Here is a 25035-nt window from a genome sequence, read left to right as displayed (position 1 = left end):
TATATACTCATTTTTGGACCATTTTGCGCATGTAGACATGCTGCCGAAATATTAATTGTTAAGAACTGCAGGGTTGGAACAGGATGATCTTAAGGTCCTTTCCAACCCTCACTATTCTATGATTCTATGTTCTTCCCACTTTCTGAGTGTGTTTCAGGATACAACATAACCTGCTGTGCATAAAAGAACCTGCATTGGCAGCACAGTCAAATTTGGATGCCACTTTATTGTGCTGTTTCTAATATTATGAACAGTTCTCACAATCCCATTTGTAAGGATTTTGGTGCATTTGCCTTGTTAAAGAGAATGAAATTTGCACACTGGGGGCACAGCATGGGGCATACATGCTGTTTATTCCACACAGAAGTGAAGAAGCGCCTAGGTGAGTGCTACCTATTCAAATAAGGAGGATTTGTTTTCTCCTTGCTGTTGGCATGTTTTCAACCTAACTTCCCTGGACAACAGCTGGTAATGAGCTGAAACCACTGCTCTGCGTGCACACTGCTTCTTTGGAATACAATATTGTCTATGAATGCCCAATGCTTATCATGAGCTGAGACAACAAGTCTTTTAGGCTCAGGGTAATTAGTGTTATCACTACCATCACCCTTGATTTAAGTGCTTTGGTGCTGCTCTTGCTTTAGTAAATAAATCAATAAACAAAACACTGTTTTTAGAAAAGAAGGAACTGAAAGGATTGAAATTGTTTCCTTAGGTCGATCACACTGTGTGAGGATGCAGCATCTTGAATTAGAAACGCTGGGAGAGTAGTAGAGCACGCATGTTGTGCTTGATAAATGTGCTCGTATGATTGCTGCGAGAGAGTGAGACAGATCCACATGTCGGAAAGCAAGAGAAAGCGTAACATCTGCTCTTCCCTTCCACCTCCGTAGGCTTGTGGGAGTGCTCTCCTGTTCTCTCACTTGTTAATCTAAACCAACACAGACCTGACGCACTGGAAGTTGTGTAAGCAACTCATGATGGCACAGTGTTAAATCCCGGAAGGGAAGGGCACTAGGAGAGCTAACTATTCACTCCATGAAGTACATGGCTAACAAGCATGATAGACAGAAAGAATCCCTACAAATACCCCTGTCTCCCAATTACCTGGGTGCATCCCTTCTTCTTTCTGTCTGAGAAAGGTCTTGTATATAAGCACTGGCATTTTAGGGATGGCAGGAAATCTGGAAAAGCCTTTGGCAATTGGGCTGAACAGTGGCTCTGCGCTTGTGGCTGTGATCATAGAATCACAGAATGGTTTGGATTGAAAAGGACCTTAAGATCACCTAGTTCCAACCCCCCTGATAATGGGATGCTAAATGGGTTGATCACTAAGCAGATGCCCAAGTAAGTCTAAGTCACAGTATGCCCTTTGCATCCAAGGTGTAGATATCTGCCCATGACCACTTGCCCTCCATGTTTGTGCTTTACAGGGCTGATGCTCGCGATGGTTTTCTAGGTGGAGCAGCAGTCAGCAGACAGAGGGAAAAGCGTTGCTTAAGGGTTATATCAGGGCCTGGCTTATAGAATGGTAATTTTAGTTGGGCTCTTGATGGCAAATAAACATCGTCCTTCTAGATGAGGGTAGAAAATCACTCCCATGCTGGGTAGAATTGTCCACTGGGCCACCTTGGCAGGTAGCACTGGTTGGATAAAATAGAGCTGTATGGCATCTCTGATGTGCAGTGAGGTGTTCCTCAAAGCACCGTAGTGCTATACAACATATATGCAGGGTGTGTGTTCAGGAACAATCACAGGGAAGGTGATAGAATCACAGACTGGATTGTGTTGGAAGGGACCTTAAAGCTCACCCAGTTCCAACCCCCTGCCACGGGCAGGGACACCTTCCACTAGAGCAGGTTGCTCCAAGCCCCTGTGTCCAACCTGGCCTTGAACACTGCCAGGGATGGGGCAGCCACAGCTTCTCTGGGAAAAGTCTGTGCCAGCACCTCAGCACCCTCACAGGGAAGAGCTTCCTTAAATCTAATCTAAATCTCCCGTCTGTCAGGTTAAAGCCATTCTCCCTCGTCCTGTCACTACGGGCCCTTCTTGTCGGCCCCTTCAGGTACTGGGACGTCGCTCCCGTCTACGGGGCCTCCACAACGCCTGAGGTGATTCACATCCCCGGGCGCGGAGCGCGGGCCGGGAACGGAGAACGAGCACCTGGACGGGCCCCCCGGACGGCTCTGCCCGCCTTCCACTATCGGCCGGCGGCCGCTCGGAGCGGAGCGAGGCCGGCCTTCCCCCCAGCCGCGCCGGGGCTCCCGCGCTCCGGCCCCGCCGCTCGCAGCCGGCCACGGCCCCCGCCCCGCCGCGGCTCCGCCTCCGGGGCCGCCCCAGGTGCCGGCGGGGGGGCGGCTCCCGCCACGCGAGCAGCGGCCGAGGGACCCGCACGGCTCGGCTCGGCTCGGCTCGGCTCGGCTCGGCTCGGCGCTGTCCGGCGCTCCCGCTCCTCCGCCTCAGGTAAGAGCCGCTGCCCCGCGGAGGGGTGCGGGTTCCTCCGCCGCCGTGCGCGCCGTCGGGGCGCTGCCCTCCCCGTCGAAAGTAACGGCGAGGGAACCGCGCCTCGCCCCACCTCACCTCAGCGTTCCCGCCGGGGGGCCAAAAACTCTTCCCGCCCTCCTCGGTCCCGACGGGTCGTCCCACGAGCGGCGGGCAGGGCGGGATGGGTACTGTGTGCCGCTGAGGGGTGTGTGAAAGGCAGAGCCTCGGGAGCTGTGGGGAGGAGGAGGTACAGCAGTTACATCTCTAAATAAACGAGCGTCAGCAGTGAGAGGGGTACGGTGCGGCTGCACCTTTATCCTGAGCAGGGGTAGGCTGGAGACCGGGACCTTCCCAGCTGCTGTGTAACCCCAGTCAGCTCCGTCGCCCTGGGTGGCTGTTGTCTTCTCGGGGTGTTGCAGCAGCTCAAAGCACAACGCGCAGCCGGACACGCGGGGTTCCGCTGCTGCGGTGGCTGCTCTCTGGAGGGGCCGGACCTGCGGCTGCCGGGCTGCACAGCCACCGCAGAGCTGCAGCCACGCGGACCCACAGCCCCTTGCACAAAGCCAAACGGATCGATCGTTCTCATTTAATTCATTAAAAGTACAAACCCCAGTTTCTCTTGATTATACTGTACCTTTTTGCCGTATGTTCTCAGACCGTGCACTGGTATTCCCCTCAGTGTTTTCTCTATGCTTGCCAGCAGCAAGGCAGTGTCATCCGATGTGCATGGTAACGTTTGGCTGTGGGATGCAAGCAATATCCCTAACACAGGCACAAGCGTTTCCACCTTTTTGCCTCCCCAGGTGCTGTCTCCATGCTGTCCGCTCCTTCTTACAGCACGAGCAGCGGTGCGTGTGTGCAGTGCATCAGGTTGATCTAACCTGAATTAAGACTAACCCGACCAAAAAATACAGAGGGTGTGGGTGTTAATCTCAACCTGAATTTTCCCTTGGCTTGAGACCAATGTAAGACTGTGGCCTCTGAAGTTTATTCCGTGTCTCTGAGTGCTCCTTTGGTGGCAAATCTGGTTTCAACCTCTCCTGCTTTGTTCCTGTTGCTCACTCCTGACCCAGTGCTGCGGTCTCAGTTGTGCTAATAACAGTTTGTGAGGCTTCATAGCAGCCTGGATTAGCTCTGGGTTCAAACAAACCTCCTCTTCTAAGTGTTTTTTTTTACTTCCCTCCCCCAAGGTAAAAATGTCAGTGGAACTATAGTCTTGATCTGTGTATTTGAATCTGTACCCAGATCATGGAAGCACTGATGTTGGATCATAGTGGGTACAACATCGAATCCGTATGCTGCTGTGTGTAAGTGTAGAACTAAAAATCTTTTATTTCCTGTTATTTGTGCTTGCTGTCCTGGAAGTGGTTGTATTTGCCTTTAGGGAGACCTTAGTGTGATCACTGCCTTCAGGACAATTTGTCCTATAAGTCAGAAGAGAGGCAAATAAACCAATCTTTAAATCAAGCTCCCTTTGCAGTTTTGACAAAACTGTGCTGCCTTCTTTGCAGATCTGATACATTTTTGACTATCAAATTGAGAAGACTTACTAGCTTTAGGTTTTAGTAGCAGTAGTTCTTGCTACATCGAGCTGTAGCAAAGCAGTACATGTAATATTCATTAGCATGCTAGCTGTGATTGTCATGTTAGTTGACTGGTGTGTAGTTCAAAGAGTTTTCCTATGTCCATTTTCATGTGATCTGATGCAGCTGCAGATCAAAACACGCAGGTCACAGCAACACATTTCGGGGTCTTGCATCGTGCTGGCAGCTCATAGTACCAGGGGAGGGTCCTCACATCCGCTTAACCCTCCCCACTAAACCCATATCTGTTCTGTTACTAGCTCAGCCTGAGGAAGCATTCTTTTCTGAGGCAGTTCTCGATGGCTAACATTGAGAAATGTCATGAACTGGTAGTTTCAGGTGTGCTTCTTGCTGTGAAAATATATCTTGTGCTTGAAATTCTCCATTATTTAGCAAGCTCTTGTAAAGGTGTGCTTAGCTTACTGCAGCATGGTGGTACTTGATCTTTGACGTAAGCAATAAGACTTCTGTTTGGAAGTATTAGCTGATTAAAACATGGGAATTGTAAGGGTGGTTGTTCTAATACTGGTTAGCAGGTGGCTTTGCAGCATGGACAACATCATAGCACAGAGAAATTAACTTGTTCGTCACAGGTTTTCTGCTTTGAGGAGGGGGACAAGAGGCAGCAAATTTAACTACTTCTGTGCTGCAGGGGCATTCTTAGCTGGCCCTGTCTCCATGTGGATCTGGTTTACAGACCACACCAGCCTCCAGTCACCTGATTTGGTGAGGACAGCAGCTTGTTTTTACTGATAAATGAAAGGTTTCAGAGGTGGTGATGCAGAAAAATCTGTAACTCTGTCTATTGCACCCTTATCTTATGCCACTGTGAGAGGGCATGATCATGGCTTTCTCCGTGGAGGGCTGTATCCCAAAGCAGAATGGAGCTGCGTGCTGCCTTCCGGCTGGGGAAGGATCAGCAGGGGGTTACACATATCTTATAGCAGATCTAGACTAATCTTGTGTGTTGCTCTGAGTGCTTTTATGTCACTATTACTTCAGTGTAGATACTCAGAAGTATTTCAGTATTGCCAGTCAGCTCTCAGAGAAGCTGAGGCAGAACTGTGAGGCTGGAGAGCAATGGGGAGGGCACTGAAGTCTGTTATCTTGGCCTTCGCTGCGGTGTTTGTAACAGGAAGCGAGGGCTTTAGTGACAGTGAGTTTTGTAATAGCGATCAACCTCTTCAGCTCACACTGTTCTCTGGAGACAGGATTCAGGGTCTTGGCGGCTGGATTCAGGGTCAGCCTCAGCTGGCAGTTCTGTAGGTCTAGAAATTGGCTGGCTCCTGGGGTTCCCAAACTCAATGGAGTATTCAGGGAATTGTGGATAGCTCTGCATCCGCTCTTTAGGGCATAAGGAGGATGTAAATCTCTTCTTCAGTGCATCTTTTGGGAGAGAACAGAGCTGGACTCAGTGGCTCCCCTTTAGAAGGGGAGATCTTTGTACTGTTAAATATTTTTCTGTGTCTTCTGGAGTAGCGTGTTTGCCAACAGGCATGGCACTATGTGATGATAAAAGAGCTGCAATGAAAACACTCATAGAAGAGAGTAAAAAATGTATGAATTCTTATTTCTTTGCATTTTTTTTTGCCATTGTGAGATCAGAGTGACTAATTCCTCCTTCCTGAGAGTTTTGTTGTGGCTCTAAAATGGACTTTTAGGATGTTGAACGTTAGGCAGGAAATGGGAGAGGCATGGCTTCAGACACAGAGAGATGTTTGGCTAGGGGAAATCTATCTAACAGCAGTCCCAGCCTAACTGCTGCCTAACCAAATGTAGTTGTAAAGTTAGAGAGTTGATGGGAAAAGTGTGACATCCACAGGTTCTTGACTTTAGTTCCACACCCAGCAAGTTCTTAGAAGACTTTAAAGCCTGTGTTCCCAAATCTGAATAGCTAATAATAATAATAAATAGTCACCTACATTGGTTAGAGGTTTTTATCCTTCAGTTGTCATGCATATATTGAGCTCACTTGTAGCACGTGAATTCTGGACCAAATCCATTACAGGCACTGTCTTGCAAAGACTTCTGGACTTAGTTTTAGTGTTTGCTGTCAAGATGAGGGGCTCACATCTTTAAACTAATAAACATAGGCTCAATTTTCTTTCTGTCCACACTGTTGAATTATTTTTGTTCTAGATCTATCAATTAACCTATTCAGAGGACATCTCAGACTCAAGTTCTGGACAGTACTGAAGTACGAGCCAGGGGCTGCCACAGGAACAACTGTTGCAGCGGTCAGGGGGTGAGAACAGGAGGAAATGTAACTGATACTGAAAATGTGCAATACTTTGGGCAAGAGCAAGGCGCTGTCTTGTGGCCAAGTGAGGTGATTGTCAATTGTGTGGATTGTGAGTAAGGATTTGTCCTTGTTTGATCCAAATTGTGACCTGGAATAGGTGGCTGCAGCTTGTTATTTACCTAAGTCTGAGTTTGTCCATGTGTTTTGGCAGTCTCCACAAGGCACAATCATGTAAGTCAAGGTGACAAATGGTGGTGTGCCCTTCTTAACTAGAGAGGAAATGCACCAGAGGCAAAGTTGGCTTTTAGATTATATCAGCCATGGAAAAGAGGACGAAATTCTGTTACGTTTTGCTGCTCTAAATCTGGAATAACTATTACTTTAAGGCAGTTATTTTTGTACAGATGTGCTGTAAGTTGCAGACATTTCCACATCCTATTGCAGTTTGCCTTTGCAGCACAGTAGACTTTGACCCAGGCTTTGTGCAAAACACTGATGTACAGATGTACTTCAGCTGCTCCTTGCTTCCATCTGCTTTGCTGTTTTTCTGTAGGAAACATGTCATGATGCCTGTCTGAGGTTTTGCATCCACTTGCAGGATTTATCTGGAACTTTTATTTTAGATTAATCTAGATACTCTCCCTTTAATAAATTTTAAACTGATGGCTCCAAATAGCTGCTATTAATACCTGTCACTAACTCAAGCACCATTTCTTTTCTTTGTACACTACAGGGCTTTCCTCTTTACCTTCAGTGAAGGAAGCTCAGACCTTGGCACAGCGGTGTGTTCACAGTCTAACCTGCCACCCATTAGTCTCTTGCATGATATTCTCATTGCCCATCTTTATCACAAACATTGTAATCCTTTTGCTTCTACATCGCAGGTACAACAGCGTGGCCACTCTCTTGACTCATATACTCACAGCAAAGCCTCCATCTGTCTCATGGATTGTAGATCTCAATTGGTAACTATTGCTTGCTTGCAATACTTATTAGCAGTTACGTTAATTGCTCATACTATGTTTTCTGCTTCTGATAAATCTCTCTTGTAGTACAGCATTTGTGTAAGACTCCTTGAGGTCACAGCCTTATTTCCTTTATGAGCTTTATTCTTAGGACAGCATATATTGGCTGTAAAAAAATTCCAGAAATCTGATTTAGGATTTAATTCCCAAAAAAGAAAACAAACAGAAAGTTTTCCTGATGACAGAGCACATAAAGGAGTGAGTTTTTGTAACAGAAAATTGACATAGATGTGTAATTTGTGAACTGGGACATTGTTAATGTAGATGCACTTTTGAAGATTTTTTGGGAAACCCTCCCACAAGGAATTAACTCTTTTGGAAAGAAGTTATGCTGCATGTCAGTGATATCTTGCATTGTTTGCTGCTAAGCTGTAAATATTAGAGATGAAGAAATCTTTTGGTTTAACTACTTCTTTGTTTCTTCCCTACCACAACTTAGTTTCCGCAGTCTTTTAGTATCTTCAGAGCTGTCTGCAGTGCTGCTGTGCTACGCTTCCGTAAGAGCCTTGGCACGTGTGTGATCTGTTTATCTTTAGAGCCATGTATTGTCTTTAGCACTATGTGTTTTATTGTCTGTTTTTTTTTTTAACTTCTACCTTTATTTAGCCTCATTGTTTCTGCTTTTACCAAATGAGTGTATCTAGTAATCTCTTCCTTCCACACTCCTCAGTGCTTATGGATAGCCAGGAGTCTAACAGGTACAGCTGTGTTTGTGATTCTCTCCCTTCTCTTGTTGCCTGCTGTTAACACTCCTTCTAGTCATTAACTTCTTTCTCTGTTGGCTGATCTTGAGCACTGGAACTCAGGAACAGTAAAATGGAAATAACAAAAAAGTTTGGACTCCGAAATAAAGGAATGATCTGACATGACAGCTCTGGAAGGCAGTAAAATAGTGTGGCAGGAGAAACAGCAAGGCTCAGCTGCTGAACACACACAAAATGAGCTGGGCCCAGCCGGAGTAGCATGTTGTCATAAGGTCTTTGACTCTTAGAAATATAGAGGGCTGGTTTCACCCCCGTCTTCTCATCTGCCTAATAAAAGAAACGTGTGTGCTAGTGAATGATGATGAAACAGTTACAGTCACATTTAAATTGCCAGTGGTCTTACATAACACAAAACATATTCATAAATTCCAATTTTGGCTTTAAAAATAAAGCAGTGACAAATATTAAAAGATGTTTTCACTGTTAGAAATGCACAGAACTTGTAATATACAGAATACACAAGTTCATAACAAGTTGAAATTGCAGATGTGTTTAGGTGTATATAGTTGGAAGTATAAGTTCCATTAGTGTGACTGAGTTTCACAGTTAACTGAGGTCAGCAGATAAGGAGACCCTTTTCCAAATTCAGTTTTCTTCCTTGCAATGTTGTGAGAGAGAATAGGATGTGGAAATGGCCATGTCTGTGAGCAGCGCCATGCAGTTGCTAATACAGAGGCGCCTTACCTTCCAAGGTAATGATCAGATTTCCTGTTTCTTGTCTGTAAAAGGATAGAGAACAGCAGCCTTCCGTTAGCTTGTAGCCAAAGCCATAAGGGCTGCCAACATTTGGATGTCAACCTTGTTTTTATTTTTCTGGAAATAAATGGATGGTGACATACACTAGTTGATTTCTAGCCAACATCATCAGCTTTCGACAGTTCATGTGCTGCTGTTCACTGAAGTTGGCTGAAGGCAATAAATACTGCAGAATAGCGGCAGCAGTGACCACTTCTACTGATTTGTAAGAGCAGTAACACTTTGGTTTGTGTCACATTGCAAAACAGTTTGGTTCTTCACCATGATGTTGGTCACAAATTGAAGAGCACGGCTATGTGGAGCCATCTATATGACACGTTTCAGTGAGTACTGGATGCAGTGAAGGCTGGTTTGCCATGGAGGTGTCTTAGGGTGATAGGCTTCTTTTTGTTTTTAAACTTCATTAAAACAAAATAGATAATAAAGGTAGAAGAGCCACCTTGACTGAGGAACATGTTCTTTGGTAGCTAATAAGCTCTGACTAAGATTTTATTGCTGTAGAGCATCCGTAACATCGTTCTCCTAAGTGGTTTCACTGTAATAAGACAAGCTCCCACTGCAGGCTTTTTCCTTAGTAGGGAAATAATAAAATATCTCATAGCTACATAAGTGCCTATTCTCACAAAACTAGTTGGAAGTGGATGTGTTTGAGACCTTCTTCCCATTGCTAAAGCATATGGAGAAAGCAGCTTGTCAGTATTAGTATGCTCTTAGCTACAAAGAAGTGAGCTACCCAAGCAAAGAACTGAATGAAGCAAGGTCTCATGCTGAAGTGCTCTCAAGGACAGTGTGATTGGCAGCTTTTTATTGTCCCCTGTAATGGGTTTTCTGTAATGTAGCTAAATCTTTTTCTGTATAGGTATTTTCTTGAGGATTATTCCAAGGCAGTCAAAATGGAAACAGTCACGAACCTCTCTTTTGCACCCTGTGTGCCATCTCTGGGCCCCCCAACATGAGAAGGATGTGGACTTGATCGAGTGAGTCCAAAGGAGGCCACAAGATGCTGTGAGGGCTGGAGCAGCTCTGCTCTGGAGACAGGCTGAGAGAGCTGGGCTGGGTCAGCCTGGAGAAGAGAAGGCTCCTTCAGGGGAGACCTTAGAGCAGCTTCCAGTGTCTAAAGATGCTAACAAGAAATCTGGAGAGGGGCTTTGGACAAGGACCTGTAGGGACAGGACAAGGGGAATGGCTTTAACCTGCCAGAGGGGAGATTGAGATTAGACATTAGGCAGAAGTTCTTCCCTGTGAGGGTGCTGAGGCGCTGGCACAGGGTGCCCAGAGAAGCTGTGGCTGCCCCATCCCTGGCAGTGTTCAAGGCCAGGTTGGACACAGGGGCTTGGAGCAACCTGCTCTAGTGGAAGGTGTCCCTGCCCGTGGCAGGGGGTTGGAACTGGATGAGCTTTAAGGTCCCTTCCAACTCAAACCAGTCTGGGATTCTCTGATTCTTCAACAACCCCTACTTAGTCTGCATGTCCTAGTAATAAAGCAGAGGTGCTACTGTATTTGGAGTCATGCTGCACGTAGCTCTGTACCCAGAGAGGAGGGGGTTACACTGCCAGCAAAACATCCTTTCACCAAGGAGGGAATAAAATCCCCTGGGAGCGATGGCTGCCAGACCTGTTGTGAGGAGGTGGACAGAGGCTGCCCGACACCAGCGTGTTGTCACCTTTTCCCTGTGCTGCTGAATCTGTACCAGGTCCCGAGGGCCTGCAGGAGATGTGGTTTTGTGGACCTTTCTCTCAGTAGCATAGCAACTGCCATCGCTTCCCACTGCTTGGTCCCCTCAGCTGTGCTGGATCAGGAGCTGAACCCACTTTAAAAACATGCAAAACAGGAGAAGTTGTAGGAGGGTTTATTTATAACTGGGATCTCTCTGTTCTCTGTGTGGTCCTTGGGACTGGTGTAACCAGGGAGCACCTGGAGAACAAGTCACTTGGGACAATAAGTGGGGAAAGGAGGGGAGAACTGGGAGAAAGGTCTGCTGGTTCCTGGCTTCAGGATTCAAGCACACATTCAGTGGCAGCCCTGTGAGTGCTTTCAGCCCAAATGCTGGTGGAGTACAGCTTCAGTAAAGAGCTGCAGTCGGGGGAGTAATCAGTAATTAGTGCTGAAGTCCTTTCAGTTTCCCTCTACTGACCAGAGAAGAGGAAAGGGAAAAGTCAAATTTAAGCAAGGGCATGGAATTTCCTTTGCCATTTCTATGCTCTGATGCTGCCTCTAATGATTCAAGGAGCTGACCTGGAGCATCTTTAAGCCAGTGCAGTGACATGCACAGGGCAGCGAGTGTTGTGCTTCTATGACAACAGCCCCTCGTTCTGTGCAAGTATTACTTGATCTCATTTTCTGCATTGTGGTTCTGACAAAGCTGCTCGAGCTGGCCACGTTCTGCAATTGCTTTTGTAAGTGACACCTGAAAGTCACGTTTGTAGCCAGGTACACTCTTGATTATAGCAATCTAGGGGGGTTAATAGAAGCAGCAGTGTTTCATTTAAAAGATCAGCTTGGAGTGTGTGGATGGATCCTGTGAAGGCAGGGGTAGAAAGAAGGTATTGATTCTGGTGTGATTAGTGGAATACTTCTTTGTGAAAGGTCTGCCTCTGAATCTTTAAATGGCCAGGCTTCAAGTGATGAGGGCATCTCACTTTTTCAAGCCTCTGTGAGTGGAATGGAGAAGTAGAGATTTCTTTTATTGTTCTTTTTTTCTTCTTCAGCAAGTGCATGTATGTTCTCAATGGCATTTGTGGAAGTTAAGTATGTGTATGAGGAGGATACACATACTCAACTAGATAACTTCTTACTGTCTTCTAGCTCGGTGATGTTACAGATCAAACTAACAATCTGGATTCATGATTTTTACAGCTGAGATTTCCAACATTTCCACTGAGGCAGTGAGTGCATTGGCCTGAGTGTGTGTGTAAGTCAGTTGGATGTTGAATTCTTCATTTTAGAAATTCCTGTTATGAACCACAAAACGTGGGTAGAAGAGCTCTTTTCTGATACACTGGTGAGAAGAAAATCTGTACTTGTCTTTTCTGGAGTGTTTGCAAGGTCTGTAGTCTTACTGAATAGCAGCTCAAGTTCACAAGAGTGTGGATCAGAAATGTGTTGTATCCTACAGAATCACTTGTGGGAAGGTTTTACTGCAGTCAGTGCAGCTGTTGCCTATTGAGCTACTCATAAAGTTCTTCAGAAACTGTCCTTGTTATTACAAGCTGTGAACAACGGGCCTGCTGCACCAGCCCTCTTCTGTGTGAGAAAGCTGCACATGTTTAATCAGAGATAAACCATCGTGCATACTTTACTGAAGGTTAAGCTGGCTTGGTTTTGGTTTGTTTCCCCTCTGCTGGGAATTGAAGTCAAATTGGCATCCCTATTTAAATTGCCTTTGGTCAGCATTTTGGTTAATAACTGTTTAACTACAATGAGTTTTGAGCTGTTTGGTTTGCTTTCAGTGAGTGAGTGAAGTCCTGTGTGCGGGTGAGACTTGCTAAGAAGGAAAGTGTTTGGGCACATCATGAGAGTAGGTATTGGTGGGAGTTTTGTTCCCAAAGGTGCCCATGAATGAGTTGAGAGGAAAATTAACTTGTTTCTTTGGTTGCCAGGGGAAGGAGAGGCTTTGGTCTCCACTCAGTGCTTTCTGACACTGCACACAAGTAGATGTCTAGTTTGGATGAGTAGCTGCTAATCAGACCTGTGCTGTCATTGCTGCAGTTTGCCAGCCTCATGACTGATTATGAGGAGCTGAGACCTTTGCTTGTTTGATGTGGGGTAGATTCGGAAGCAGCATTAGATATTAAAAGTGTGGTATATCTGTTAAAATGTAAAGTTTCCTTTTTCTACTCTCTTTAGTAATTTGGTCTGTGTAGTTTTCTTCTGCTCGGTACAAAGATGAAAAGTCAGGACCCTGCCTTCTCCCACAGAGTGTCTAAGCTGCATACATTAAAGCATCCAGGGCTGCTTATTGAGTTCTAAGTGTCTTGATACTACAGATTCCACAGTGTTTTGATTTCTGAATGCAATTTGGGGTCACAAGAGGAGCAGGGATCTCTGAGGCTGCATCTTCCCCTGTGCCCACACCGCTAACATCCCCAACTCTTATGTCCCCATAGTAAAAAGAGATAATTTACCTGTTCCAAAAGCTGCCTGCAGCCCCACTGAGCCCTCATGTTTTATGCAGGTACTGTTTATTTTAAGTGCAGTCTTGAGAGTAGGTAGGTGTTGGATGGGCTCAAAGTTTTCAGCTGAAATTCTTGGTGTTTCATCTTCTCCCATTGCTTGCTTTTTTTCCTTCCATAAATGTTGAGGACACAACTTTTCTAAGGATAAAATAGTGGTGGTGCCTGTGTTGGAAATACAAATTTTTTTCCCTAGTAGTCATAAATGGAATTTTTTAGGTTTACCTGCCTTGGAGGCTTCTTATTGAGTTGCATAATTGGATGCACTGTCAAAGATTTTAGTTCTTGGTTCCAGTACTCCAATTTATTGGAGCAACAGACGTGGCACCCTGCCACAGAAGTAAGGAATGCTGTTTCCCCACTAGTATTTGAACAATCTACTGTCCGTTGTTCTTTTAAACACAAAGTGGTGCAACAGGTTTGTTTCTTGGGTTTGGAAATCTTACCAGAACAAGTGGATAATAGAAATTTAAAGCCAGGATTTAAAAGAAGATTTCAAGGTGTGTTCCTCTATATTCAGCAGATATAGTGGTGATGATATTGGAAAGGAGAGAAGCTAAACATATGGTACACAGTTAAGGAAAATAAATGCTGCTCTGCTCTTAAATCTGTTCTTTTTCAATGTTTGTCATTTTCTTAGATGGCTTCAGTAACAGATGCCAGATACAGGCAGAAAGACACTTCAGATCAAAATTTTGATTACATGTTCAAACTCCTCATCATTGGCAACAGCAGCGTGGGTAAAACATCCTTCCTCTTCAGATACGCCGATGACACTTTCACACCAGCCTTTGTTAGCACAGTAGGAATTGACTTCAAAGTGAAAACAGTTTATAGGAATGACAAGCGGGTGAAGCTGCAGATCTGGGTAAGTGCCAGTGTTTATATTAATCCCAGCAAAGATATGATGGTAAAAAAATCTTGTTTGGAAGTAGCTTTTTGGATTAATATAGATTTTGATTGTTTGTAAGTTTTACGTGGCTGTGTATCATTTGTATCCCTGCAGTATAGCTGAATGAGTTCTCTTTGTGTTGCTGTCTCGCTCAACTGGTGGGATTCCTGATCTGCTCTTAGGCAGCTGCTCTACATTCTCAGGAGTCAGTGTACTATTAAACTGCAACAAACCCAAAGCAGGTCTGGAGTCCTTCAGTAGCACTTTCTGAGTGAGCACTAGTGGGTGAAGAAATACAGTGAGCACTCAGTGAGTGAACTCTATGCATAGCTTCTACTATCAGCTTATGTCGTCTGAATAAGATAGTTGTAACTCTTCTACCTGCTCAGCAGTGCCAAGCCAGTGCACTCCGTCCATCCAGGATTCCTCAGGGGGAAGACAGAGGTGTGCTTCAAACCATCTCTGCTGACGTGACTTCTTGGTAAATGAAATGGGAAGAGAACTTGTGCAGGTAAGGTGGAGTCTCCCTCTGCTCAAACACCCTCGGCATGGAAGCCTTTCAGCCTTTTTGAATTACAGCATCCCAGCCTAGTTTCAAGAAAAGGAATATTCGTGAGCTGCAGAGTGGCAGACCAAGGCCAAGCAATTGTCAGTAGCTCGTGATGTTCCTTTTTGTGGAAAGCAAGTGTTTTCTTTTATTCTACTTATTGGCAGATGACTTAAACCCTGCAATGAAAATGCAATTTATCCTGATGGTGCTTAAACTCTCTGTGCCTCAGTAAATTACTCAGTGTGTTTAAAAAACCTATTCTCAGTTTGCTGTGTTTTAAAGTATCATGGGGCTCCAGCTGGAATTCCAGTTACAGAGATTCTTCTCTTCTGTTTTGCATAAAAAGAAAAGATCTCAAACAGAAGATATGAAGCTAATATTTGCTTAAACAATTTCAAAGGAGTGAGCTTACTAACTCGAAGTAGCTGCCTATTTAGTGGTTTCTCCCACAGGTTAAGCTTAAGGTTCAGTCTTGAGGATGAGTTGAAACTGTAGGGCATTTCTACCCAAATCCTACCCTAGCTAAGAGCATAGTCTTCTAATTGATCTAGATACACTTGATATGTAATTAATCTTTAATTATTACATTGAAATAGAATATTATAGTATTAATTTATTGTGATGCTCTTGAATAGTCACAATAAATTACTGAGAATCTAAAATTAGGAACTTTTTTTTTACTGCAGCAATATGATTCATTTCAGATCTGTATTGCCAGATACAAGATACAACAAAATATTTACTCAAAGATCCTTTTTATGTTGCAGAATTTTGGCATTGAAACTAATGTAGATAATCTGACATGAAACTGGTTGATTTAATTTAGGGTTTAGGGAATAAAAGATGTTTGTACTTCAGGCCTTCTAAATAAGCAACTAAAGATGATTTCCACCCAGTTTGTCCTCCTTAATCTTGGAACATGACGTTTTCTAGCAAGTTGCATAAAAGCAAGGCAGAAAGCACCATGACATAGTTGGGTTTTTTGCAAAGATACTGGGATTAAAATGAATTAAGCAATAATCTTAATTAAATGTTTGAAGGCTTTGGGGGAGAAAAGGCTTTAATAGCCTTAAACTACTTATGAAAAGAGATGTCAGGTGGATTCCTCGGACGGTGCTATCTAGAGGAACTGTAACATTGGAGTTACCAACAACACTGTTGATTTAAAATTCATTTTCAATAAAAGATTCATGTAGATATTTGACATTTTCCAGAGTGACTGGTGTTCTTTTTATCTCTCTTTCTGTGCTCCTTGCATGGATCCCTGATGTGAGTCATGATTTAAGGACCTTAATAAAACCATGAAGTGTGTACCGCCATAAACCCCACAGTATTTGAACTTGTTTACCTCCTGCCTATCATGAGACTAAACTTGTAATGTCAATGTATTCTTTGGGGTACATGTAGTAGGAGTGGGAGCAATTAGCATATCAAAACTATGTGTTCTTGTGAGCAGGAACAAGAGTTTCCTTACCAACCTGTCTTCCAATTGCTTTTAAACATGATTTCCAGCTGCTATGGAGTTTCTGTGAGTGTGGGACCCTGCGGCTCCATTGAACGCTTTGCTTTGACTTACAACTTCCCCGTTATGTTGACTTTTTGGTTCTTTTAATTATGCTCTCCCTAAGCTTGATGTTAAGTCTTACCTGAATCAGGTTTAGTACGAAACTAATGTGAAACTAAGTGATGAAGGAAAAGGTGCAAGTGTTTAAATTAACCACTTCAAATGTCTTTATAAAATCCAGAGAGGAGCACTTCTAGGAACTTCTAATGTTCTCTGCTCCATGGAGCCAGGTCTCTTTCAGTTCATGGGTGCTTGTGGAGCTCTTAAGTGTGTGCAGCTGTGGCACACTGGAGGTGCTCAAGGGCTCTGCATAAATAACCTTGTTTTGTGTCCTGCAGTCTCAAGGTGGGAAGGAAATTACTACTGCTGTGTTGTGATCCAGAGAGATCAGTGGGGCTTTCTGCATTGAATTTTGCCTGTGTTGAACAAAAGAGCAGAATATTTGGGTGCAGGACCTCAGCTGCAAAGAGCAACTTTGGTTTTCTTAAAGCTAAGAAAAATTCACAGCTTTTCAAGTACCAAGTGGCTGCATGTAAAGACTAACAGCATGTTGTTGTGTCAGTAAGTGTCTTTCTGGCCTGTCTTGTGGTTAATATCTCCAGTAGAAACTGGTGAGTGTTTTTAAGCTAGAGATCCAGCTATTGTGCTTGTGCTGAGTTTGACGAAGTCTGGTTTGTGAATCAGGATTTGACAAGCTGTCAAATGTAATGATCAAAAAAGAGTTCTGCTTCATTTCATTTTGATGTTGTTAGGGGGCCCCTTGCTTTGACATTAACACCTCAATCACCCAAAATTGATATTTTAATAAGAGTCCAATCAGGTGTACTAGTGACCTTGCAGCCTGGAAAATTATCTGCTTTGAAAAGACTTGAGTATCTCTTGAGTTTGAGAGGAATGGAGCATGGCAAAGATATTCACGGTGGTTTTAGAATGATAGAGCAAAATGGTAAAATGGTCTGGAGAGGATTTATGTAAAATAATGTTCTGTAGTTGTATTTTTTCTTTAAAGAACTCCAAGATTAGTTGACTGTTTTTATTTCAAGTCTTTTCTGTCTTGTTTGGGTATGGTAAACAGAATAAGTGACCTTTGCTGAGAAAGTTCATTTTGTAGTTGGATGAGGTTTGGTAATTTACACATTACTTATGTAAATATATTTACCTATTATGTAGATATTCTAATAGGAACATAAATGTAATTTTTTGATTAGAATTCTTTTATGCCACTGTCATCTGTAATAATACTTTCATATGTTTGTAAGGAGCCAGTTTATAATATCTCTCTGCATTTGGGGTATACATGTTGATTATTTCTTTCTTGACCAACAATTTTATATTCCTGGAATTACTAATCACTGATTACTGAAGGAAAGCTATTGTATTTTCAGCTAGGTATGTTTTTTTATTATACATAAATCTCAAAGGTAGCATTATTATATTTTTAGCAAATGCACATGGTTAACACTCAATGCAGTGTTCAGGTTGCCTAGCAGCTAGAGAAGGCCACTTCGTCCACATCCAGGTGGAAGCAGGGTGAATGAATAAAAGTGATTTGGGTTTTAGGTGGGAGCAATGTGAGATTTCTTTTTCTCTTTCCTCCTTCTGTGTATTTGTGTGTCTGGTGGTGGTAAGTAATAATGGTGGGAATAACCGCAGAACACTTGAGCTACATAGCGTTGAGGTTAACTGCTGAGGGGCAAGCTCTGGTCCTTCATGCTTGCCCAGTTTAAGTTAATTCCATGACCTTTTTGGCTAGTAACACAAAGTTGCTGATGGAAAATCATTGGCAGTGTTTAACCCAAACCACTTGCATACCACCACACTTTGCACACCACACAGTACGTGCTTTGTGTGAGGAATTTCATTACACTTCCATTATACTTTAGTATAGCACCCTACACAATGGAGTCTCATTTTTGTTGCACATACACATAAGCATACATTTGATTAATAATAAACATAACTAAATGCAGGGCTTGGCAGCTGATGTTACAGTTGAAACTACTTTCAACCCCCTTTTTTAAAGGCAAATAGAGGTTAAATTTAACTTCAGGTTAAAAGGCAAACAGGATGTGATGTTCGGGTGGAGACAGCATATTTAAACTGCAATATTTTTCTTTTAAGATGCTGCTTCTCAGATTTAAACTGCTAGAATAAGTACAGCTTTTTCTTTCCCATTAATAAAATGTTCCCCTGGCTGAACTGCTGAAACCTGGAGGAGTTTGTGATTAGCTGTAGTGGATGTCTGAACCGCATGTTACAGCTTTCAGGCACAGCTGGGAAGAGGATGCAAAGCAACATCGCTCTGTTTTTGTGGGAAGGATCTTTACAAACAGGAATATGACAACTGCTAATTATGCTCAGTGGCATTCACCATTACTAACCAGAAAAAGTCCAAACCACATTAAAACCCAAGCTGTGTAGCTGTCCAGAAGGCAAATAGGCAGTGTTTTTAAAGGCTCTTTGTATCCGTTGTCACCCAGATAACAGGATGTTACTGTGCAGCTTGCCTCATAGGAAAGGGATTCAGAGTAACAACACTGGTAACTAAGATTATTTTTTCATTTAAAGGAGGTAAAATTAGAACATCATCATACTTGATTGTAAATTTTAATGTTAATTGCACACTTAACCAAAAGCTAATTATGCATTTCAGATGAGAGAATCATCTATTCCCCTGGCATCCCATTCCCATCATGTTTTTGCTAAGTTCTTTATAAACCCTGACTTTAAACTTGAATGCTTACACAAAACTTGTTTCTAAAAAAAGAGATAGTAAGAGTTCTGTAATTTAATATATAGATGCAATAGCAACGGATGTCTCTAAAGATCCAGTGGGCCCGATTGTGCTCAGTAGATTCACAGCTGCTGTGAAATCCTCTGATTTGCTGTTTAGACAAAGATCTAAACCAGAAAAGTCATGATAATGAAAAGAACAGGTTGCTCCCTGTAGAGAGGCAAGGATTACACCTTATTTGGAGCATTAAGGACTTACTGGGTCCCAGGAATGAAAATCGTTCTGGGGTGAGTGGATGTGTAAAGCACTACTCCTGATGTTAAAACACAATGCAGAATATTTGACCAGAGAAGACATACTGTAGCAGCATCTGTAACTCAATTCCACGGTGTTGATTATATCTCAAGTAACGATACTACTGCTTTGGGAAGAACTTGGTGCTTATGCCACTCTGAATGGTCTTTAAGATTAGAGTTGCAAGTGTGATACAAGGGAGAGAAATAAAATCTTACAAATAAGAACCTGGGTTAACAGGTTCTCACGCACTGTTAAATATATTTAACAGCCAGAGCTTGCTGAGCAGGGCATTGCTGTGTTTGCAGTTGAGCACTTGATGTGGAAGGTTTATTTCTGTTTATAGCTAATCATCTCAATTCCATTGTTATCTCATTATAATATCTCTTTCTGTGCTACATCTTTGTAGAGTTACTAGGTATATGAAGCATTTCATAGAATCCTAGACTGGTTTGTGTTGGAAGGAACCTTAAAGCTCATCCAGTTCCAACCCCTGCCATGGGCAGGGACACCTTCCACTAGAGCAGGTTGCTCCAAGCCCCTGTGTCCAACCTGGCCTGGAACACTGCCAGGGATGGGGCAGCCACAGCTTCTCTGGGCACCCTGTGCCTGTGTGTGTGTGTCCCCCATCGTAGTGAAGATTTTTTCCTAATAAAATGAAAAAAGTTACACTATTGCATGCAGAGGCACCAGGCTGTATCCAGGAGCAGGGTTGAGTGTGTTTGTGTTAGCTGATTCAATGCTGCTGGTAGTTCAAAGGTCTGGGGCTTTTCTAGAGAAAATGGGCCAATGTTACCTGACTCTCCTGTAGAGGAGAAGCTGTATGTGGGAAATCTCAAGGGAAATTCTTCTGCTGATATAGTGAGGCAGTTAAGCTTTGAAGGGACAAATGGGTTTCTGGCCTCCTGACATTTCGCATTTAATGCTTTTTATAGCAGAAATTCAGAACAGATATTTTGTAATCTTTTTACATAATGTCTTAGACTCATGTTCCTCAAAACATTTTCCTGTTGTCCATGTCTTATCAGAATCACCCTCACTATGACTTTCTTTTGCAGTTTTATCTTCTGCATTATGACAGATATATTCTATATTTAAATACACTTGTTTACACTGTGATCATTTACAAGATAATACAGTAGGTGGAATTTATGAGTTCTCATAGTATTTGTCTCAAGTGAGCACATACTTAAACTGTGTCATAAGTTTTTGTCGAACGAGAAAATATAACTTTGAGCTTATTCACATGTTATAACTAGTGCAGTATCATATTTCTGCAACACTTATGAGTAGGCTGAATGGCCGATTTTAGAGATAAAAACAGGAATCCAAGGCCATAAAAACTCTTTTTCAGATGTGAGAAATTGTACCCTGTAGCACAACTGGAGCACCCAGGAGTTTAGCTGTAGGTACTTTGTAATTTATTTTCTGTTGTCTAGCTATTTAACATCATCCTGATTCATTAAACACCATAAAGTGAGCTCCCCGATGTTGAGCACTGACTTGCTGTATTTCTATCAGCAAGGCTATTTTCAGTCCTATGGAGGGAAGGTCTTATGAGTAGCCCTGAAGCACTTTTTGATTTGTTAGAAAGGCAAATGAGTGATGAGGCCCTCAGTGACATGGTTTAGTGGTGGTCTTGGTGGGGTAATGGTTGGACTTGATGATCTTAAAGGTCTTTTCCGACCTAGTTGATTCTATGATTCTATGATCCTTTCAGCACAGGGGAAATGGTGACATTATTTCCTGTCCACAACATAAAATCATTTGTGGTTTGTTGTGTTTTGGTTTGGTTTGGGTTTTTTTCCTTTTTAATTACCAGGTCCCCACTACCTGGTTATGGCAGTGCAATTTTGCTGAATCTGCAGTGTAACTACAGTGTGCAACCATAGGGTGCTCAGAGATACACCCAACTGCTGGGTGTAGTTGTGTTAGGGGGCAGCAGTGTTGGACTCTGCATATGTGTATGGTGCTGACAGAAGGAAACTGGTGAGAAGCACCAAAAACTGGACAAAAATGCAGTATGCTCCTGCAGTGTGGAGAGCTGGGAGGCCTATGGCTTGCTGGTTAGGTTCTCCCATCTGCAGAACAACGTAATGTTTAACAAGAGACAGTGATCTCCGCCTAGATTTCTGGTGAGCTGTTCTGTTTGCCCAGCAAATATTAGTGAGTGGCAAAGTGGGAAACATGTAAATCCTATTTGGGGATAGATATATCATTCAACAGCAGCTTAGCACCTTGCGTTTTATAGTCAGTGGCCACTGCAGCCTGAAAGAGCATCCTAGGCATCCTAGTGCATTCTTCTGTGCTCTGTGTCAGTCCAGGCTTTGCTTTGCTTTTACGATGTTCCTCCTTCCAAATGGAGCTGCCAGTCCCAAGTGTTTTACCTTGTTCTTCTGCTGTGCACTTTCATCTTGTTTGAAAAGTCCTCTAGTTTTGCCAATTCTGCTTCATATTGCTTTCTTTGCTAATCATATGTTAGATACTCACTGCTTTCCTACTGATTTATGTTAGAAACTGAAGCAGGAGGTGGCAAGAATGTTTGAAACTTGGAGGAGCAGGTGTATGTGGAGCAGGTAAATGCACTGTGTTATGAGCTGCTGTGCTTTATTAACTGAAATGACTTTGTATGGTATGAGTCAAGTGATTAAACTTTGTGTATTACTTAGAGAAGGCTCAATGATGGTATTCTCTCAGCCAGATTCTGGCTGGCAAGATGCTCTGACGAACTGATAGAGACATCTGTACCAGTGCTAGAGGGTAAAGTCATGGAGAGAGAGCAGCGTGCATAGATCTGTGTGTGCGCATATGCTACCGATATCTATCAAATGTTACCGTCTCTCTGCTTTTCTTGTAGCCAGAGTGATAAAATGGAACATACAGGGGATCCGTCCATAGCATGTTTACTAGGCAGGATATTCACCCTGATGCTGTTTTTCCCTTTGCATGCGCTTATTCAAAGATCCACCTGCTGCATCCTCTCCTTTGGTCCCTACATCGGTGCTAACACTGTGGCGGTGCTGGAGCTGCTGAGTGTTCGAGTGCCATGGAAACTGCATCCCGCTCGGCTGCCAGCGGGCACTGAGCCCTTCCACTTCTGAATGGAAGCAAGTGCTCCGAGTGCTGAATTGTGGTAGACTGGCATGAGTCAGCTTTGATAAGTCCATGGAAAGTCCATTACCAAGGACTGCAGGTCTCTTTTTATTTTGAGGGAAAAGATAGAAATAACTCCCATCAAATGTGGTTTGGATTTATTTGGTTTTTAACTCTGAAACTGTCCTGAAAGGCTAAAAAATGCATTCCCACTGGAATTACCACCAAATACTAAATTGCTTCCTTGCTGTGCACTTTAGCTTCATGTTGTCCACATTTCTGTAAGGCTATACCACTTTTCCTATAATTCTCTCTTGGCTCTGTGTTATGCACCCTGGCTTGCTCTTGGTGAAAGTGGACAGCACTTTTGTGAACACTTGTGTATTAACTGTAAGGATAGTTCTCACAGAGTACTGTCGTAACAGGATTTGAAATAGTGGAGTTGTGTGTAGGAGTGACCAAGAAGTGCTGGGAAAAATAGAGGAAGTTCATTTACTTGTTTCCTTTTTAGAGGAGAATTATAATAGAGTATGCTGGTGCATCAGTTGATTGCATGGAGTAACAACACGATGTTTATGTGTATGTGTGTGCAGTTTCTAAAGAGACACTCTGTATTCTGTTCTTGTTACCGACTTCAGTTAATGGTGGCAGCCCCTTCTTCAGCTGGAATTCTTTTCAGCTTGCTATCTGCTCCCATTGTAGAGGTGTAGCTGTCTAAATGGAAAGCAACTGAGGATTGGGAAACAAGGAAAGAGCTAGTTAGGGGTCAGAAGTGATGATTAAACTTCCTTTCTCTAACTACTGCAAACTGCCTCTCCACTGCAGTGCAGCACGGCAGGGTTTGTTCCTAAGGGATGAACACAAAGTGCTAGCTTCAGTCCTGCCATGCGTCTGGTTTATTCCCATGTTACTTCTAAGGTGCCCAAAGCACAAGCTTGTGTCATGTGTTGTTGAGAATGTTGTGCTTTTTCAGAACTAGCTGCTTGAAGGGCTGTGGAAGCAGATTGCCAGAGAGCAAGTTTTGGCTGTGTGCAGCCATTAAAGACAGACACTTAAGTGACAATTCAAGGTATGAAGTTGAAATGCCATTGGGCATTGAGTTTTTTCTCCCACTTCCAATCCCAATCTCCGCTTCTGGAGCTAGCTCTGTCTCTGATAAATGGGGGCCTGAGTGAAAAATTCTACTGCATAGTGCTCACGTGCCCTAAAGTGAGTGAGTGGAGTTAAACCTGGCACAAATCTAGAGTAGAACCAGAGCAGGATGATGAAATTAAAAACAACAACAAAAAACCACCCAGGGCCTTTAATGATTATGTTAATTACAGTGGAAAGCAACACCAAAGAAGCAGTACTCTCAAATGCTGGCTTGCAAGCAGCAAGGAGCAGCCCTAAGCAGCAAGCCCAAGGAGAGCTGGATTCTGCAGGGATGGAACTGCTGTTGCAGAAGTGTCAGCCTGCACAAACACCATGTGGATTCCAGTGAGGTGGTTGGTTTCTGGGCTTAGTGCTTCCTTAGGTGAGGAAAGTATTTAGCAAAGCTCTTCAGCCTGTTTTTATATGTCCTTTCTCATCAACACCCCCCCCCAAGGTTGTTTTCCAAAGTGTGAGACATGGTGTAAAGCACAGAAGGGACTTGAATGTGTTGGCTGATTATAGGAACTTAGGGCTCCAGATGAACAGTATTTCTATCCTGATGCTCATTCCAACTGTTGCTCTAAATTATGTGACAGCTGAAAACGCATACCTGTTTAAGGCTCCTTATCCCAGCTAAAATGGACCTCCTCTTTTACAAGACTGCCCTTTATCTTAAAAATAGCATGCAGGAAAAGTCGCTACTGCAAAGATATTAAATCAGGTAAATCTGTGAGAACTGCTTGGTCTCTCTTGATTCTTAGGGGGTTGGATGTGTAAAATTAATCATTTCCCTTCACTCACGCTCATTATTGATTTATTACTGTAAAAGTGAACTCTTCCAAGGGAAGAATCTGCGTAAAGTTCTGCCTCTGTGGTACACTTGCTACTGTTCTGAGTTGCAAGTACACTCCACAGTAGCATATTCAAAGCTGTGGCCATCATTCTGAAGTCTTGGACATAATTTCAGATTTCCTGATAAAACTCTGATGTAAATATGCATCGGAGCTACTTATTCTATCAAGAGACTGAAAGAAATCCAAAAGGAGCAATTTCAGCAACAGTCGTCCATGACATTGTCATGACAAAACTGTGATTAGAATAATCTTTCACCTCACTCTGGAAATGGTCTTTGTCTTCCAACTAGTTACTATTTTAACAGGAAATTTCACCTGAATCAGTGGTACTTGCAGAATCTGGCTGTTACTTAGACACAGCAGCATCTTTGCATCACTGTGTCGTTGGATCTAAGTCATATGTCAGTTCTCCTATCTGCAGTGCAGGCTGTGGAAACCCTCTCCTCATGCCTGGGAGACCAGGAAGCAGCACAGTAGCTCCAGTTGGATGTCAAAACCTGATGTTGCTAACAACTAACCTTGTTGAGGACACCTGCCATACCATTTATGAAATCGAAGTGCTTAAAGAGAAGGAAACGAATAGCTTTATTTTCCACTAACTGGACACAAGGTGTTTATTTGCTGTGGTACTGAAAGCATCAAACTTATGCATCCCTTCGACTTCAGCTGGAATCTTTAGAGTTGTAAAGCTCCTGGAATGGCAGCCGTTTATCCTGCCTGAGAATGTGGCCTCCAAACGCAGAAGATTATGTTACCCTACGAGTGTGAGACAGGGCAGTCAGTTTGATGATAAAAAAAACCCAGACTATTTTTTTTTTAAAGTCTGGTTTTAATCACCTAATTTTTAGGTGATAAAAGCCTGGTTTTAATCACCCAATACAAAGGCAGAGAAGA

General features: G+C 43.2%; 1 protein-coding gene across 2 annotated transcripts in view; it reads left to right on the top strand.

Annotated features, from left to right (window-relative positions):
• Positions 1-2327: 2327 nt before the first annotated feature.
• The window catches only part of RAB3B (RAB3B, member RAS oncogene family), a 59617-nt gene continuing 36909 nt past the window's right edge, over positions 2328-25035 (top strand). Inside the window, exons 1-3 of one of the 2 annotated variants that reach the window (XM_030496010.1) lie at positions 2356-2463; positions 7194-7274; positions 13667-13894. In XM_030496010.1, the coding sequence (XP_030351870.1) occupies positions 7254-7274; positions 13667-13894 (249 nt within the window). In that variant the 5' untranslated portion in view covers positions 2356-2463; positions 7194-7253. Of the gene's footprint in view, positions 2464-7193; positions 7275-13666; positions 13895-25035 lie in introns of both variants that reach the window. The other variant, XM_030496011.1, reaches the window with a different exon arrangement.

The sequence above is a fragment of the Strigops habroptila genome, chromosome 8 (genome assembly GCF_004027225.2).
Source record: "Strigops habroptila isolate Jane chromosome 8, bStrHab1.2.pri, whole genome shotgun sequence".
Taxonomy (NCBI): domain Eukaryota; kingdom Metazoa; phylum Chordata; class Aves; order Psittaciformes; family Psittacidae; genus Strigops; species Strigops habroptila.
The sequence above is the reverse complement of the archived record's forward strand: the minus strand, read 5'-3'. Positions and strand labels throughout refer to the sequence as shown.